Source organism: Patella vulgata, chromosome 9, assembly GCF_932274485.2.
Source record: "Patella vulgata chromosome 9, xgPatVulg1.2, whole genome shotgun sequence".
Taxonomy (NCBI): domain Eukaryota; kingdom Metazoa; phylum Mollusca; class Gastropoda; family Patellidae; genus Patella; species Patella vulgata.
The window spans coordinates 46,058,316-46,075,824 of record NC_065887.2 but is presented as its reverse complement, the minus strand read 5'-3'; the positions used below and the strand labels follow the sequence as shown (position 1 = coordinate 46,075,824).

The 17,509-nt window shown below is 37.1% G+C and overlaps 1 protein-coding gene and 1 long non-coding RNA gene across 5 annotated transcripts in view; one reads left to right on the top strand and one right to left on the bottom strand.

Moving 5' to 3' along the window:
• LOC126832573 (uncharacterized) overlaps positions 1 to 17,509 on the top strand; it is a 79,481-nt gene that overhangs the window by 40,596 nt on the left and 21,376 nt on the right. The window lies entirely within an intron of this gene.
• LOC126832539 (uncharacterized) overlaps positions 1,736 to 17,509 on the bottom strand; it is a 96,484-nt gene continuing 80,710 nt past the window's right edge. For all 4 annotated transcript variants that reach the window (XM_056103418.1, XM_056103419.1, XM_056103420.1 and 1 more), the window contains 4 exons: positions 15,590 to 15,689; positions 14,451 to 14,551; positions 13,617 to 13,854; positions 1,736 to 9,414 (listed from right to left, as the gene is read on the bottom strand). Coding sequence is in view for 2 of the 4 variants with exons in the window: in XM_056103416.1 (XP_055959391.1) it covers positions 15,672 to 15,689 (18 nt within the window). In the remaining 2 variants the exon portion in view is untranslated. The remainder of the gene's footprint in view (positions 9,415 to 13,616; positions 13,855 to 14,450; positions 14,552 to 15,589; positions 15,690 to 17,509) is intronic.

The window sequence follows — 17,509 nt, the reverse complement described above, 5'->3', positions numbered from 1 at the left end:
TTGTATAAAACAAAAGCTCATATACTCCTTGGTGCAAATTCTCAACTTGTTTCTACCTATAATGTTTTCTGTCGGTACCGGAAGTGACGTGATTTTGCCTAAAATTTAAATTATGACGGGTCGGGAGGTCTTTTTCCGCGCAAGGTTTTGTATGTGTGCCATTTTGATTTAAGGGTGAAAAATAGGAGTAAAAATCAGCTATTTACAACCCATTCATCGCCTTCATATTTTAAATTATTTCTACGCAACTTTCATAATTTTGTAGCATTAATCCATACGAGGACAATGTATGTCAAAATTAGATTGTAATATGCGCAGTTGCCGAGAAATAAGCAATTTTGCATGCGTCATTTTTCACGTTAATTTGAATGTAAAAAAGTTAATTATCGTTCGATTTTCAATTTTCGTTACAATGTGATGCCTCATGCCACCTTTGGTATACATATCCAGAATATTGATGTTGTTTTGTTTGATATATAGTAGGCTTACAATTAATTTTATAACTGTATATTTTTATAGAAAAATGGGCCACATTAGAAGAAAGTAATGCAGCCATGTATCGTGAAATTTATCAACTGAAATATTCACACAATAAAGAAGGAATCGAATTTGAAAAAAAGTGAGTTGTGCTTTATGTGGGGGTTTTATGAACAAACTATTTAGCCTTTTTGTTCGTTGTCATGCCGATGTCAACAATTTCAACAAAAAAAAATTTCTGGTAAGTCAAATAAATTTTAAAGTGTTTCTAACGATAGTAAGTATTAAGAAGCCTTTAATTTCATAAAATTGTAAAGTCACGTGGATCACAAGACACATAAGATTTACTCAAAGACAGTGGAATTCACATTGAGATTTGCCGATGGCAGGGTCCGAGTGTACCGCAGACGAGGTGAACGTTACGCTCAAGTATGCGTCAGAGAAGTTGACCGATTTGGTGGCGGTAGCATCATGGTTTGGGGTTCTTTTTGTGCACATGGACGTTCTCCTCTTGTTGTTGTCCAAGGGAACTTAAATGCTGTCCAGTACAGAGATCAGATTTTGCAACCTGTTCTTCTTCCGTTTATGCAGAGACATGGGCCTGGACTAACGTTTCAACAAGACAATGCTCGACCCCATACAGCAATTGGTACCCAGAATTTTTTAGGAAATGCCGGTGTCCAAGTCCTGGATTGGCCGTCGCTTAGCCCCAACCTTAATCCTATTGAACACATCTGGGACGAACTGGGTCGACGTGTTCGTCAGCAAGTGAATCCACCACTGACGATGCAGGACCTTCAACATGCTCTTGCTGCGCAGTGGCGACGTCTTCCTCGGGTAGTGTTTACTAATGTTCTGAGATCCATGAGAAGACGTTGTGTGGCAGTACGAGACGCTAGAGGAGGCCACAACCGTTACTAAACACTTTATTCCGATTGTTCTCCAAGTCTGTGAATTTCATTTTGGGGGGTACTGGGACATCACGAACGTTATCAATGTCAAGGACTTTCGGCGAGACGTATTCTTGCATTCTGTTGATGTCAAGGTCGTCTGTGCACAACATAACACTAAAATAGTTGCCTTAAACCAAATATTAAAAATCTAGTCGCAAAAATCCCGAGTGTCAAGTTTTTAATTTGGCTGAGTATATATAAATCATGTTTGGATGTTTATATTATAGAGAGGCTGGTTTAGTTGATACTGTACAATATAAAGATGGTGTTATAAACAGATTAAAAGATCAATTGAGAAGACAAGGTGAAGATTTAGATACAACCACATGTAAGTATCTATTTTATTTACCACACATTAATCATACATTATACAATGCAAGAGCTAAATCTGTCTATTGCAGGGCTTTGTTTAGGCCTGAAATGTTATCTAAATTATTAATTAGACTATCCAGACCATAATCAACTCTAGATGGCATCGCTAGCCTGCGATATTTAGTGGATTTGAATACATTTTATGATGGATAATTTGATGTAAAAATGGATAATCAAGACTTTGTTTATTATTTTGCCAACGTTGGTAAGGAAGAGGCTAGCCTAGAATTGAATTGCTAATATCTTGGTTAATGCATGCGTTGGATCAGATATTAAATAGATTAGAACAGTTCAGCCATATTTTGATTTAAGCTAAAAATGGAGGAGCAAGACTTAACTTCAAACAACCAGTACGTTGGTTAAAATTATTGCACACATCTTGTCAAACCTTCAAAGGCTAATATCTCGGCTCGCAATAAAGTAATTTGAATTAAATTTTCAAATTGTTCATTTTGCATTATCTACTTTTGACCTATTATAGTAAGAATGGCCAGCTCTTTATCTAAATCTTACATAATGTATCTTTAACAAGATGTTTAACATGATTTTCAGGTGAACCAGTGAAACCGACGAGACCAGTAGAACAGGTATTGGTAGATGTAGGAACAGCCAGTGGTGTTATAGATAAATATACCGTCTGTATGATTGAAGCAGAGAATAAATATCTTCAAGAAGATAACGATAAACTCAAGAAAGAGCTAGACGAGTTAAGAACAGAAAATGAAAATCTCCAAGCGAAAATACGCAAATTGAAACATGAGAAGAAAGAAATCATCAGGATTCCAGATAGGTAAGATACATTTCGACCTGAAGCAAGGGCCAGAGAAATCCCTCTCTAGCCATTGCTGTATTGAGACTGAAAACTTGAGTTTTTGACGGAGCATGTCCATTCTCATTGTCCAATCAAATGTCTCCTGTGTTTGAGGTCTAATCAAACAAAACACTGCAAGGAGTATGCATTTCGACAGTAATTATCCCCTGGGTTTTATTGGATGAAAGTTGTTGTCCTGTATTTATGGTTTCTATAGTAGTTAATTAGATCAGGTGTTTATTACTAGGTTTCATACAGGAGAATAATGAGATGGGACCACGGCTAGATCTATTTCACATGCACACCTGCAGATTTTGTCATAGGTCACGAGATGTAAACAGGGCTAGTGCTAACCCTAACCCACAATCCTCGGCAACAATAACATGCCCTAACCCTGCTTACATCTCATGACCTTGGATGATGTCATTCCTATACTAGTGGAGTAGCTTGAAGGAGAGTCAGAGAAGCAACATCTTCCCCATTAGCATGCTCTCCAACACCATTTTAACTCTTTAGTTCATTTGTGCAATAAAAGTTGAATCTTTCAAAAATTAACCAATTAAACCAAGTCGTAATATGATATTGCAAATGTTTTCATATTCTTTGATGAATTGTGTTGAAACTTTTGCACAGTTATTAACAATACCGTAATGTTTAACATGGGAACTGCTTATTGCTCTGTGGGGATAATCCAGTGATGGGATTTCAAAAAATTTCATGTCGGACATTTTTTCCCGAAAATAAAGGGGCATAACTCTTACCGTAATTTAAGCAGACGTTTTCAAAACACAATTAAGAATCATGTGTCAACAAAATATATTCAAATTCATATGTAAAAAAAAAAATAGGTGCACCTCGTTATATTTCATGTTTAAAACCCGTACGGTAATCAAATTTATGTCAATAATATTCCTACAAAATTACATGACATCGTAATACTATAGAATTCGTTTGATACTCCGTTTCGATTTATATACGGAAGGTAAAAAAATGACATCCCGAAATTTATTTGGCCGTAAACCGTAGTTAACGACGCCCTAATGAGCGAGTGTAACCAACTTCTAAATAATTGCATTCGACTGTAGCACGCGCTATCGTCTAAAACAATTAACTACTTACGTCATTCCAATCAAAATATTCGTCAACATTTCTTAGCATGTTTATTTATTTATTTAAAGACATAAACCCCCTTCAAAATATGATCATAAATCCGACAATATGCTATCAAAATAGAATCTTTTCTCGAACATCAGGCATATTGGATTCAGCACGTATACATCTCTTAATTTCACGTGTCTCGCAAGATTTGTTCTTTCATTTTAATTACTGAACTCTATAAGCGCCATGTGTGTGAAATATCTTTATTTAACTTCGGCTTCCACCGAAAATATATCACAGACAAGTTATCAGATACAATGTATGTTGGTTTGAGGTGTTATATACTATCATGATATGTGACATATATGACTAATTTCTACGTGTTATTGTCCGACACAAAGGAGATTAAAATGTGAGACAATGGTCAATGGAGAAATCACGGGTTAATCAGATTAAGTTTCTAATCACTCTTATTGGATTGATATATCGTCCGACAAAGGAGAAGCAATGACTTCTGTTCAGGATTGATTTGATGAATTGTCCGATAAAGAATTAGTTCAGCCAATCAAGGCAGAATAGTAGTTAACCAAGGTGGGTGTGTAAGACGATATAACACGATAAATAGTCGATCACTTAATTACCTAATCAATCCAGCCTATTATCAACGATAATCGGGTTGCACGGTAGTTATACACTCAGTACACTATATTAATTGTGGAATTTGAATATTATTCACCATGTCTTGATGTCCGATTGGGCATATTCCCGGTCGGACAATTTTGGGCGTTTCGAAAAAAGATTCGGACAAGTCCGGAATATACGGGTAAAATCCCATCACTGGGATAATCTGTCAGTTTATTTGTTGATGGTATGGATTAAAATATTACATGTTGTGAGATCAACCGTGTTTGTTTACTCTCTAGTCTGAGTGGTGAGCGCTGTATCATATGGTCTGTCATTGAGTGAACTGGTGTGGTATTTGCTGATTGTACATGACAAGGACCACCTCGTGGGTTTTCTCCGGGTAATCCAGTTTCCTCCCACAGCTAAAGACACCTACGCGCAAGCAAATTATTGAAATAAAATTGAATCATATGTTAGTCCCAAAATGACCTGGTTTGTGTCAAGTGGACATTAAACCCCATCTCTCTCTCTCTCTCTCTCTCCCTTCCTCTCTCTCTCTCTCTCACTCTCTAGTCTGAGTGGTGAGTATTTACAGTAGTATTTCAATTGTTTGTAAACTTTGTTGTCCCCCGCCTTTCGAAGAAAGCAGGGGACTATTAAAATGGGTTCGTCCGTCTGTCTGTCTGTCCGTCCGTCTGTCCGTCACACTTTTTGGGACACAATAACTCTCTTCCTAATTGAGCTAGAATGTTCAAACTTGGTGTATGTGTTTATTAGGTCAATGCCTTGATGGAGTTCGAAGATGAGCATTTTCCGCTTAGGGTAAGCAGAGATAAGCAATTTGATTGGTTGATGCTTTGGGACACGATAACTCTCTTCCTAATTGGGCTAGAATGTTCAAACTTGGTGTATGTGTTGATTAGGTCAATGCCTTGATGGAGTTCGAAGATGAGCATTTTCCGCTTAGGGTAAGCAGAGATAAGCAATTTGATTGGTTGATGCTTTGGGACACGATAACTTTTAATTGAGCTAGAATGTTCAAACTTGGTGTATGTGTTTATTAGGTCAATGCCTTGATGGAGTTCGAAGATGAGCATTTTCCGCTTAGGGTAAGCAGAGATAAGCAATTTGATTGGTTGATACTTTGGGGCACGATAACTCTCTTCCTAATTGAGCTAGAATGTTCAAACTTGGTGTATGTGTTGATTAGGTCAATGCCTTGATGGAGTTCGAAGATGAGCATTTTCCGCTTAGGGTAAGCAGAGATAAGCAATTTGATTGGTTGATGCTTTGGGACACGATAACTTTAGTTCTAATTAAGTGAGATTGATGAAACTTGGTGTATAGATTTATTATATGAATACCTTAACTAAGTTCGATAATGAACATTTTTTGCTGAGGGTAAGCAGAGTGATAAGCAATTTGATTGGTAGAAACTTTGGAACACAATAACTCTCCTTCTAATTGAGGTAGAATGTTCAAACTTGGCATAGGTGTCTATTAGGTGAATGTTTAAACTTGATGTATATGTAGATGTTCATTAGGTGAATGTCTTGACTGAGTTCAATAATTAACATTTCGAGCTGAAGCTAAGCAGAGCTAATCGATTTCATTTGTCGATGGTTTGGGACAAGATAATCTTGATTCTATCTGATAGAGAGTGATGAAACTTAGTGAAAAAAATAAATGTGCGATTAATTAATATGTGTCATCTATTTATTTTGCAATTTCGGCGGGGGACATCAGCCTCACTGTTGGCTTGTTATAGTGGAAAAGAGAATATCAACAGTGAAAGTATGATAACGAAGAAACGTAAAGTATCAGAAGAAACAGATGAAGAAACAGGTAAGAACTTAATAACATATCTTTCTAAGAAACATAGGATACAAATGGAGTTCTAATGTCTCATTAGCACAATACTTTGGTCATTTTCAGGCCACGAAATTTCACGCGAACGATACCAATCGGTTACGTGCGGTCACGCCACCTCAAAAACACGCGACCGATTTCCTGGTTACGCAAATTGAAATATCGGTTACGTTAACAAATTTCATTAACAGATTTATTCAAATTTGATCAATTTTTATACAGGATGACTTGTGACACAGGTCTAAATTATTTGTATTATAGCACAAACTCCATTCATTCATTCTTGGCATTTCATTCCTCCATCTGTCTTGTCCGCAGGTTTATCTTGTAGATTTTTGTTTTACGTGTAGTGCGGTCCTCCTGCACTTACTATTAGAGTAGAGTTTTAACCCTTCGTACTGCAGAATGTTCTCGTTGTCGGGTTTTGCTCCTGTTTGCTCACTACACTTATTATTTTAGCGTTTTCCGAGATTCTATCCGGATTATCGCCCTTATTGTTAAAATTATTTGACGTTCTAACTCATGACGTCAACTGGCAGACTATCGCCATTGAGGAGACGACCACTGTCAAGATCGGTCGCATTATTTCTGTTACATCCTTTTTGTATTCCTGATTGTTTTCAAATTTGAGTGGGAGCCACGGCGGCTAGGTGGTTAAGACGCTGGCTCGCTAGCCTGGAGGTCGGGTGTTCGATCCCTGCATTGGCCGAGAAAGTTCATCCTGATTTTCCTACGTGGTTTCCCCTTGTCAGTGGTGCAGGAAAGAGGGTCTGACAAGGACAGCTGTCTAGTCCTTCGGATGAGACGAAAAACTGAGGTCCCGTGTATACATTGGAATGCACGTTAAAGATCCCTTGGCAGTTGGAATTCGATATAAGAGTAGGCGATAGTGCCGCTGCCCGGGCAAAATTTCCCTCTTAGCACACTGTATGGCGTATGCCCGTCTTCATTAGCCCAGTATAGGAGCAAAACAGTAGGACATTAAACCCCATTTCATTTCATTTCAAATTTGAGTGAAGTCTGTGTCACTACTGGCCCCCAGATCCATTCACTTGATTTGATATTTGTTTATTAGTGCAATGTCTATTTTCTGTCTTGTCCGCAGGTTTATCTTGTAGATTTTTGTTTTACGTGTAGTGCGGTCCTCCTGCACTTACTATTAGAGGTACTTTGACAGATCACGTATTTTGACACCACGTAGGCTATTGACCAGTTGCAAGCAGGTTGATTTAAAAATGCCCCTCACCCCTAATTCTTTAAATGATTATATGCCATAAATATTTGAAAGCGTACCTTTGGATTTTCAAACACAAAATGAGAAATGAGTTTGACTATTTAACATGTCGGCTATATTTCCAAAGAATTTACTACACGCGTTCCTTTCAGTTTTCACTATAGCCATGCCGTATGTATGTCGTCAACTTTGACCCCCTCCCCTGCATCGCTCCAGCGATAATGTAAACTATTTTACTGCCCTGTCTATTTTAATATTATTTCATGGCATCAAACTATTCTGTTTCCTTTTGAGACTTTGTGTATAGAGTGCCGAGGTTTATAAATACTGTTTGTCAATCAGTCACTACCTATGAGTGAGGCTATCTCATGCTACGTGCTTGGATGAATGATTGCAAGTGACAAGTGTAATATGAAGTACGCATGTAGTCTTCAGTGACCGAAAACAATGCGGTAGCTACCATTCCTGGTTTTTGAAGGTCAGATATGATACAAAAACGAAAATCCATTTGTAATTTTTAGAACTGATTCCCCTCATTATTAAAATGGATAGGGATTTAGTGAAGTGGAACATTTTTTTTTTCTAACGTTTTATTTTTTAAATGGGGACACCGTGGGATTTAAGTCATAAACACTTAACCTCAAAATATATAATATTAAATATAAAAGAATATTAATTAGTCAAGTTATTTCTTTAAAAAAATACATTCACTGCAAGTGGAAATGAATAATAGCACCATTTAAATCTGGATAAAACATGAAAGCAGCGCAACCATTTTATGTAACCAATTGGTTACGCAATGGTCATCTGACGTAACCAAAGAAAATGGTTACGCAGAGCATAAACCCGCAACCATTTTTCTGGTTACGCCAAAATTTGAAATTTTGAGGCAAACATTCGGTTAATATCTTTATTTCTTCACTCTCCTTGTCAAGGTAGATCTAAATATTAAGGCCACCTGCAGATTTCGTCAAGGTCACGAGATGTTAACAGGGCTAACCCTAAATCCTCGGCAACAATCACCTGCCCTAACACAAAACTTTGCATATAGTTTATTATTGATGTATTTGATACTTTAAACGTTATATAAAGGGCTATATATGTTATTTAAAATAAGGCAATGAATTATGAGTAAATTCTTAACGTAAGTCTGAGAATGATTTGTGAACTCAGGGCCTGGTATTTTCTAGTATGCTCAGTTCTGAGATCGGGACTGTAAGACTCACAATCACTTTCATTTGGGTTAGACTATCATCGCTTGATAAAGGATACCACTCCGAAATGTGCATCGCGATATAATCGAGGAACGACCCATCTATATTATATGTAAGATTCTTTTTCTCTCTTTATATTTTTATATCTGTTAATAGTTTTAAATTGAACAATTGACATTACACAATATACTATACTGTGTAATTAATAAACCTCAAAGTTCAAACGATTTCCCTTTGTTTCATACGTGTTATATTTCTAGTTTCATTCCGTTACGTTACCAGTACATATTGTGAAATCAGTACACGCTTGAGCACGAGCTCTTCTACCAATCTACTCACACACGTCGAATATCTAACCTTGTCTCTCTGCTAATTTACTTTTTGTCTCGCATTTTCCATTTCTTAGAACAAATACCACAGTAAACAAATACTGCACAACATTCTATATAGATACATTTTATTTCCCCCCCCCCCTCTTCTCTTCAATCTCTACTGTATCTCGTCATTACAGCTTTCTTATCTTGTCCCATTTGCACGTCCACACAAGCAGTTTTTTCCCCCAACCCCACCACTACTGGAACATGGATATAGGCCCCGCACCAGACGCCCACTCCTTCCCACGCCAACTCAACTACCAATGGAATGGCCACAGCTACGAAGCAGATTCCAACCACCACCAGGCTTCCACCAACCACCACCGGGCTTCCACCAACCTCCACCAGGTCTTCCTTGGGTGGTGCTTCTGGTATTCTGGTATTGTTTCTGAAGAAAAAAGAAAATAAATTTGAGGCTCTGTCAGACCGGTGACCGTTAATTCTTTCCCTAAGTGCATTTTGAGTCTCCCCTACGTATTGCTTGTCACATTTTCTGCATGAGATTAGATAAATTATGTTTGAACTACTGCATGAAAGTTGGTCTAATATTGGGAATTTTGTGCCAGATGTTTTGTTATGGAAATGGTCGGATATGTCTAAGATTTTGCATGTTTGACATCTTGGATGGCCACAAATTTTGGTTTTATGTGCTGATTGTATATTATTTGTTTCTTTGGCGGCAAGCTCAGCTAGAGTGTTGTTTTTTATACGTCGTAGATAGCGTTTGGAGTATCCCCTTTCCCTTAGTTTGCTAAATACCAATGTACATGCTGACTCAAAGTCGGTCTTCTGAGTACATATCCTATGAAAACGGAGAATCTGAGATTTTATGATGCCAGAGAATGTATGTTTTGGGTGAAAGGAGCTTTTGAACAATAATTGATGTGTGTCGGTTTCTTTGAAAAATACTTTAGTTTCCAATTGGCCTGTGATTTTGGTGTTGTTACTTTTAAAAACGGTAGTATCAAGGAAATCTATGCTGTTATGGCTTACATTTGCGGTTAATTTGACAGATGGATGATGATTGTTCAGAATGTTGAAAAACGTCCAAAATTCGTCAAGTAGGTAGGTCCAGACTATGAAAACGTCATCTAAAAACCGCCCATAGAAATCTGGTTTTAATGGACAGAGTGGCAGAACTTCCCTTTCCCACTCCGCCATGAAGAGATTTGCATAACTCGGGGCAAATCGTTTTCCCATCGCAGTTCCGGAAGACTGAAGGTATACTTGGTCGTTAAAAGCGAAGTCATTCCTCCTCAGACAAATGTTGAGTAGTTTGAGGATTTCTTCGTCCGGCCTGGATGCTTGCGGGTTCCTAAGAAATGCTTTCCTAACTGCTTCAATACCTGTGTTATTATCAATGTTCGTATACATGCTTTGTACGTCGATGGATCTTTAACGTGCATTCCAATGTATACACGGGACCTCTGAAGGACTAGACAGCTGTCCTTGTCAGACCCCCTTTCCTGCACCACTGACAAGGGGAAACCACGTCGGAAAATCAGGATGAACTTTCTCGGCCAATGCAGGGATCGAACACCCGACCTCCAGGCTAGCGAGCCAGCGTCTTAACCACCTAGCCGCCGTGGCTCCCACTCAAATTTGAAAGCAATCAGGAATACAAAAAGGATGTAACAGAAATAATGCGACCAATCTTGACAGTGGTCGTCTCCTCAGTGGCGATAGTCTGCCAGTTGAGTGAGCAAACAGGAGCAAAACCCGACAACGAGAACATTCTGCAGTACGAAGGGTTAAAACTCTACTCTAATAGTAAGTGCAGGAGGACCGCACTACACGTAAAACAAAAATCTACAAGATAAACCTGCGGACAAGACAGATGGAGGAATGAAATGCCAAGAATGAATGAATGGAGTTTGTGCTATAATACAAATAATTTAGACCTGTGTCACAAGTCATCCTGTATAAAAATTGATCAAATGTGAATAAATCTGTTAATGAAATTTGTTAACGTAACCGATATTTCAATTTGCGTAACCAGGAAATCGGTCGCGTGTTTTTGAGGTGGCGTGACCGCACGTAACCGATTGGTATCGTTCGCGTGAAATTTCGTGGCCTGAAAATGACCAAAGTATTGTGCTAATGAGACATTAGAACTCCATTTGTATCCTATGTTTCTTAGAAAGATATGTTATTAAGTTCTTATCTGTTTCTTCTGATACTTTACGTTTCTTCGTTCTCATACTTTCACTGTTGATATTCTCTTTTCCACTATAACAAAGTTTACAAACAATTGAAATACTACTGTAAATACTCACCACTCAGACTAGAGAGTGAGAGAGAGAGAGGGAGGGAGAGAGAGAGAGAAATGGGGTTTAATGTCCACTTGACACAAACCAGGTCATTTTGGGACTAACATATGATTCAATTTTATTTCAATAATTTGCTTGCGCGTAGGTGTCTTTAGCTGTGGGAGGAAACTGGATTACCCGGAGAAAACCCACGAGGTGGTCCTTGTCATGTACAATCAGCAAATACCACACCAGTTCACTCAATGACAGACCATATGATACAGCGCTCACCACTCAGACTAGAGAGTAAACAAACACGGTTGATCTCACAACATGTAATATTTTAATCCATACCATCAACAAATAAACTGACAGATTATCCCAGTGATGGGATTTTACCCGTATATTCCGGACTTGTCCGAATCTTTTTTCGAAACGCCCAAAATTGTCCGACCGGGAATATGCCCAATCGGACATCAAGACATGGTGAATAATATTCAAATTCCACAATTAATATAGTGTACTGAGTGTATAACTACCGTGCAACCCGATTATCGTTGATAATAGGCTGGATTGATTAGGTAATTAAGTGATCGACTATTTATCGTGTTATATCGTCTTACACACCCACCTTGGTTAACTACTATTCTGCCTTGATTGGCTGAACTAATTCTTTATCGGACAATTCATCAAATCAATCCTGAACAGAAGTCATTGCTTCTCCTTTGTCGGACGATATATCAATCCAATAAGAGTGATTAGAAACTTAATCTGATTAACCCGTGATTTCTCCATTGACCATTGTCTCACATTTTAATCTCCTTTGTGTCGGACAATAACACGTAGAAATTAGTCATATATGTCACATATCATGATAGTATATAACACCTCAAACCAACATACATTGTATCTGATAACTTGTCTGTGATATATTTTCGGTGGAAGCCGAAGTTAAATAAAGATATTTCACACACATGGCGCTTATAGAGTTCAGTAATTAAAATGAAAGAACAAATCTTGCGAGACACGTGAAATTAAGAGATGTATACGTGCTGAATCCAATATGCCTGATGTTCGAGAAAAGATTCTATTTTGATAGCATATTGTCGGATTTATGATCATATTTTGAAGGGGGTTTATGTCTTTAAATAAATAAATAAACATGCTAAGAAATGTTGACGAATATTTTGATTGGAATGACGTAAGTAGTTAATTGTTTTAGACGATAGCGCGTGCTACAGTCGAATGCAATTATTTAGAAGTTGGTTACACTCGCTCATTAGGGCGTCGTTAACTACGGTTTACGGCCAAATAAATTTCGGGATGTCATTTTTTTACCTTCCGTATATAAATCGAAACGGAGTATCAAACGAATTCTATAGTATTACGATGTCATGTAATTTTGTAGGAATATTATTGACATAAATTTGATTACCGTACGGGTTTTAAACATGAAATATAACGAGGTGCACCTATTTTTTTTTTTACATATGAATTTGAATATATTTTGTTGACACATGATTCTTAATTGTGTTTTGAAAACGTCTGCTTAAATTACGGTAAGAGTTATGCCCCTTTATTTTCGGGAAAAAATGTCCGACATGAAATTTTTTGAAATCCCATCACTGGATTATCCCCACAGAGCAATAAGCAGTTCCCATGTTAAACATTACGGTATTGTTAATAACTGTGCAAAAGTTTCAACACAATTCATCAAAGAATATGAAAACATTTGCAATATCATATTACGACTTGGTTTAATTGGTTAATTTTTGAAAGATTCAACTTTTATTGCACAAATGAACTAAAGAGTTAAAATGGTGTTGGAGAGCATGCTAATGGGGAAGATGTTGCTTCTCTGACTCTCCTTCAAGCTACTCCACTAGTATAGGAATGACATCATCCAAGGTCATGAGATGTAAGCAGGGTTAGGGCATGTTATTGTTGCCGAGGATTGTGGGTTAGGGTTAGCACTAGCCCTGTTTACATCTCGTGACCTATGACAAAATCTGCAGGTGTGCATGTGAAATAGATCTAGCCGTGGTCCCATCTCATTATTCTCCTGTATGAAACCTAGTAATAAACACCTGATCTAATTAACTACTATAGAAACCATAAATACAGGACAACAACTTTCATCCAATAAAACCCAGGGGATAATTACTGTCGAAATGCATACTCCTTGCAGTGTTTTGTTTGATTAGACCTCAAACACAGGAGACATTTGATTGGACAATGAGAATGGACATGCTCCGTCAAAAACTCAAGTTTTCAGTCTCAATACAGCAATGGCTAGAGAGGGATTTCTCTGGCCCTTGCTTCAGGTCGAAATGTATCTTACCTATCTGGAATCCTGATGATTTCTTTCTTCTCATGTTTCAATTTGCGTATTTTCGCTTGGAGATTTTCATTTTCTGTTCTTAACTCGTCTAGCTCTTTCTTGAGTTTATCGTTATCTTCTTGAAGATATTTATTCTCTGCTTCAATCATACAGACGGTATATTTATCTATAACACCACTGGCTGTTCCTACATCTACCAATACCTGTTCTACTGGTCTCGTCGGTTTCACTGGTTCACCTGAAAATCATGTTAAACATCTTGTTAAAGATACATTATGTAAGATTTAGATAAAGAGCTGGCCATTCTTACTATAATAGGTCAAAAGTAGATAATGCAAAATGAACAATTTGAAAATTTAATTCAAATTACTTTATTGCGAGCCGAGATATTAGCCTTTGAAGGTTTGACAAGATGTGTGCAATAATTTTAACCAACGTACTGGTTGTTTGAAGTTAAGTCTTGCTCCTCCATTTTTAGCTTAAATCAAAATATGGCTGAACTGTTCTAATCTATTTAATATCTGATCCAACGCATGCATTAACCAAGATATTAGCAATTCAATTCTAGGCTAGCCTCTTCCTTACCAACGTTGGCAAAATAATAAACAAAGTCTTGATTATCCATTTTTACATCAAATTATCCATCATAAAATGTATTCAAATCCACTAAATATCGCAGGCTAGCGATGCCATCTAGAGTTGATTATGGTCTGGATAGTCTAATTAATAATTTAGATAACATTTCAGGCCTAAACAAAGCCCTGCAATAGACAGATTTAGCTCTTGCATTGTATAATGTATGATTAATGTGTGGTAAATAAAATAGATACTTACATGTGGTTGTATCTAAATCTTCACCTTGTCTTCTCAATTGATCTTTTAATCTGTTTATAACACCATCTTTATATTGTACAGTATCAACTAAACCAGCCTCTCTATAATATAAACATCCAAACATGATTTATATATACTCAGCCAAATTAAAAACTTGACACTCGGGATTTTTGCGACTAGATTTTTAATATTTGGTTTAAGGCAACTATTTTAGTGTTATGTTGTGCACAGACGACCTTGACATCAACAGAATGCAAGAATACGTCTCGCCGAAAGTCCTTGACATTGATAACGTTCGTGATGTCACAGTACCCCCCAAAATGAAATTCACAGACTTGGAGAACAATCGGAATAAAGTGTTTAGTAACGGTTGTGGCCTCCTCTAGCGTCTCGTACTGCCACACAACGTCTTCTCATGGATCTCAGAACATTAGTAAACACTACCCGAGGAAGACGTCGCCACTGCGCAGCAAGAGCATGTTGAAGGTCCTGCATCGTCAGTGGTGGATTCACTTGCTGACGAACACGTCGACCCAGTTCGTCCCAGATGTGTTCAATAGGATTAAGGTTGGGGCTAAGCGACGGCCAATCCAGGACTTGGACACCGGCATTTCCTAAAAAATTCTGGGTACCAATTGCTGTATGGGGTCGAGCATTGTCTTGTTGAAACGTTAGTCCAGGCCCATGTCTCTGCATAAACGGAAGAAGAACAGGTTGCAAAATCTGATCTCTGTACTGGACAGCATTTAAGTTCCCTTGGACAACAACAAGAGGAGAACGTCCATGTGCACAAAAAGAACCCCAAACCATGATGCTACCGCCACCAAATCGGTCAACTTCTCTGACGCATACTTGAGCGTAACGTTCACCTCGTCTGCGGTACACTCGGACCCTGCCATCGGCAAATCTCAATGTGAATTCCACTGTCTTTGAGTAAATCTTATGTGTCTTGTGATCCACGTGACTTTACAATTTTATGAAATTAAAGGCTTCTTAATACTTACTATCGTTAGAAACACTTTAAAATTTATTTGACTTACCAGAAATTTTTTTTTGTTGAAATTGTTGACATCGGCATGACAACGAACAAAAAGGCTAAATAGTTTGTTCATAAAACCCCCACATAAAGCACAACTCACTTTTTTTCAAATTCGATTCCTTCTTTATTGTGTGAATATTTCAGTTGATAAATTTCACGATACATGGCTGCATTACTTTCTTCTAATGTGGCCCATTTTTCTATAAAAATATACAGTTATAAAATTAATTGTAAGCCTACTATATATCAAACAAAACAACATCAATATTCTGGATATGTATACCAAAGGTGGCATGAGGCATCACATTGTAACGAAAATTGAAAATCGAACGATAATTAACTTTTTTACATTCAAATTAACGTGAAAAATGACGCATGCAAAATTGCTTATTTCTCGGCAACTGCGCATATTACAATCTAATTTTGACATACATTGTCCTCGTATGGATTAATGCTACAAAATTATGAAAGTTGCGTAGAAATAATTTAAAATATGAAGGCGATGAATGGGTTGTAAATAGCTGATTTTTACTCCTATTTTTCACCCTTAAATCAAAATGGCACACATACAAAACCTTGCGCGGAAAAAGACCTCCCGACCCGTCATAATTTAAATTTTAGGCAAAATCACGTCACTTCCGGTACCGACAGAAAACATTATAGGTAGAAACAAGTTGAGAATTTGCACCAAGGAGTATATGAGCTTTTGTTTTATACAAATCAGGCAATAAATAATTAATTTAGAACCCATAAACTGTAATAAAAATGCGAAAAGTCTTAAAAAGTGATCCTGACGAAATTGGTTATTTCTTTGCAAGAGAAGATGCTAGAAGGTATTTTTGGAAATATTTATGATCGTATTGATCCAATCTATATTTCCATTGGAATGAAATATAATGTTAAACGAATACTAAATATAACTCACTTCAAAAAAATATTTGTTTTGAAGGCTAAAAATACAGTTTTTGCTAACATTGCATTACTTCCGGTGAGAATGAAAATGTTAAATTAGTTTTATGAAATCAGAAATGGCATAAGGCATCACATGGTGGAAATTTTATGAAAATCGAATAATAATTGACACTGTTATAGTACAAAAACCTTGAAAAGTGACTAGTAGAAAATCGTCTATTTCTCTGCAACCTTACAAGTTAGAACCCATTTTGTGGTATCTGTATGGTCGTATGGGTTCATTCTATTTGTTGATTGAAATTAAATATCATACTTTTCAACAAATAACATATACGACTCATTTGAAAAAAATATCGGTTTTGAAGGCTAAAATTCAGTTTTTGCCCAAATGACGTCACTTCCGGCGACAGTAAAGGTGTTAAAATGGTTTAATCTAGTCAAACGTGGCATTGGGCATCACATGGTGAAAGAAAATTGAATAATAATTGATTCTTGTACAGGCAAAATAACACGAAATGTGACTCGTGCAAAATTGTCTATTTCTCGGCAACTGCTGATATTACAAACTAATTTTGACATACATTCTCTTTGTATTGGTTATTGCTACGAGGTTATGAAAGTTACGATGAAATATTTTGAAATATGAAGACGGTGGATGGGTTGTAAATAGCTTATTTTTACACCTTTTTTCGCCTTTTAATCTAAATGTCCCGAAAACGAAATCGAAATTAAAAAGATAGGTTGCCAGGCAACGAAACATACGCCCACAGCAACTAAATCGTCCGGGCAGTCAACAAGGGTTGTCGCATATTTTTACTTTTTTCGGTAATGAAACATTTATAATACACTAAAATCTGATTAAGAGCAACAACTCACGAAGTAATTATCAGAAAACTATTAGAATTTGTTTGGTTTAGAGCATCACAAGATTTTGCAAAGTGATCAAGGGCCATAACTTTGGCAGTAATTATCGGAAATCGTTGAAAATCAATAGGAATCTTCGTCTTATGACCTCAAACACTGTGTATAAATTTAAACTCAATCAGATATTAACTTTAGCCTCTAGAGCATCCACAAGATTTTTTGAAGTGATCAAGGGCCATAACTC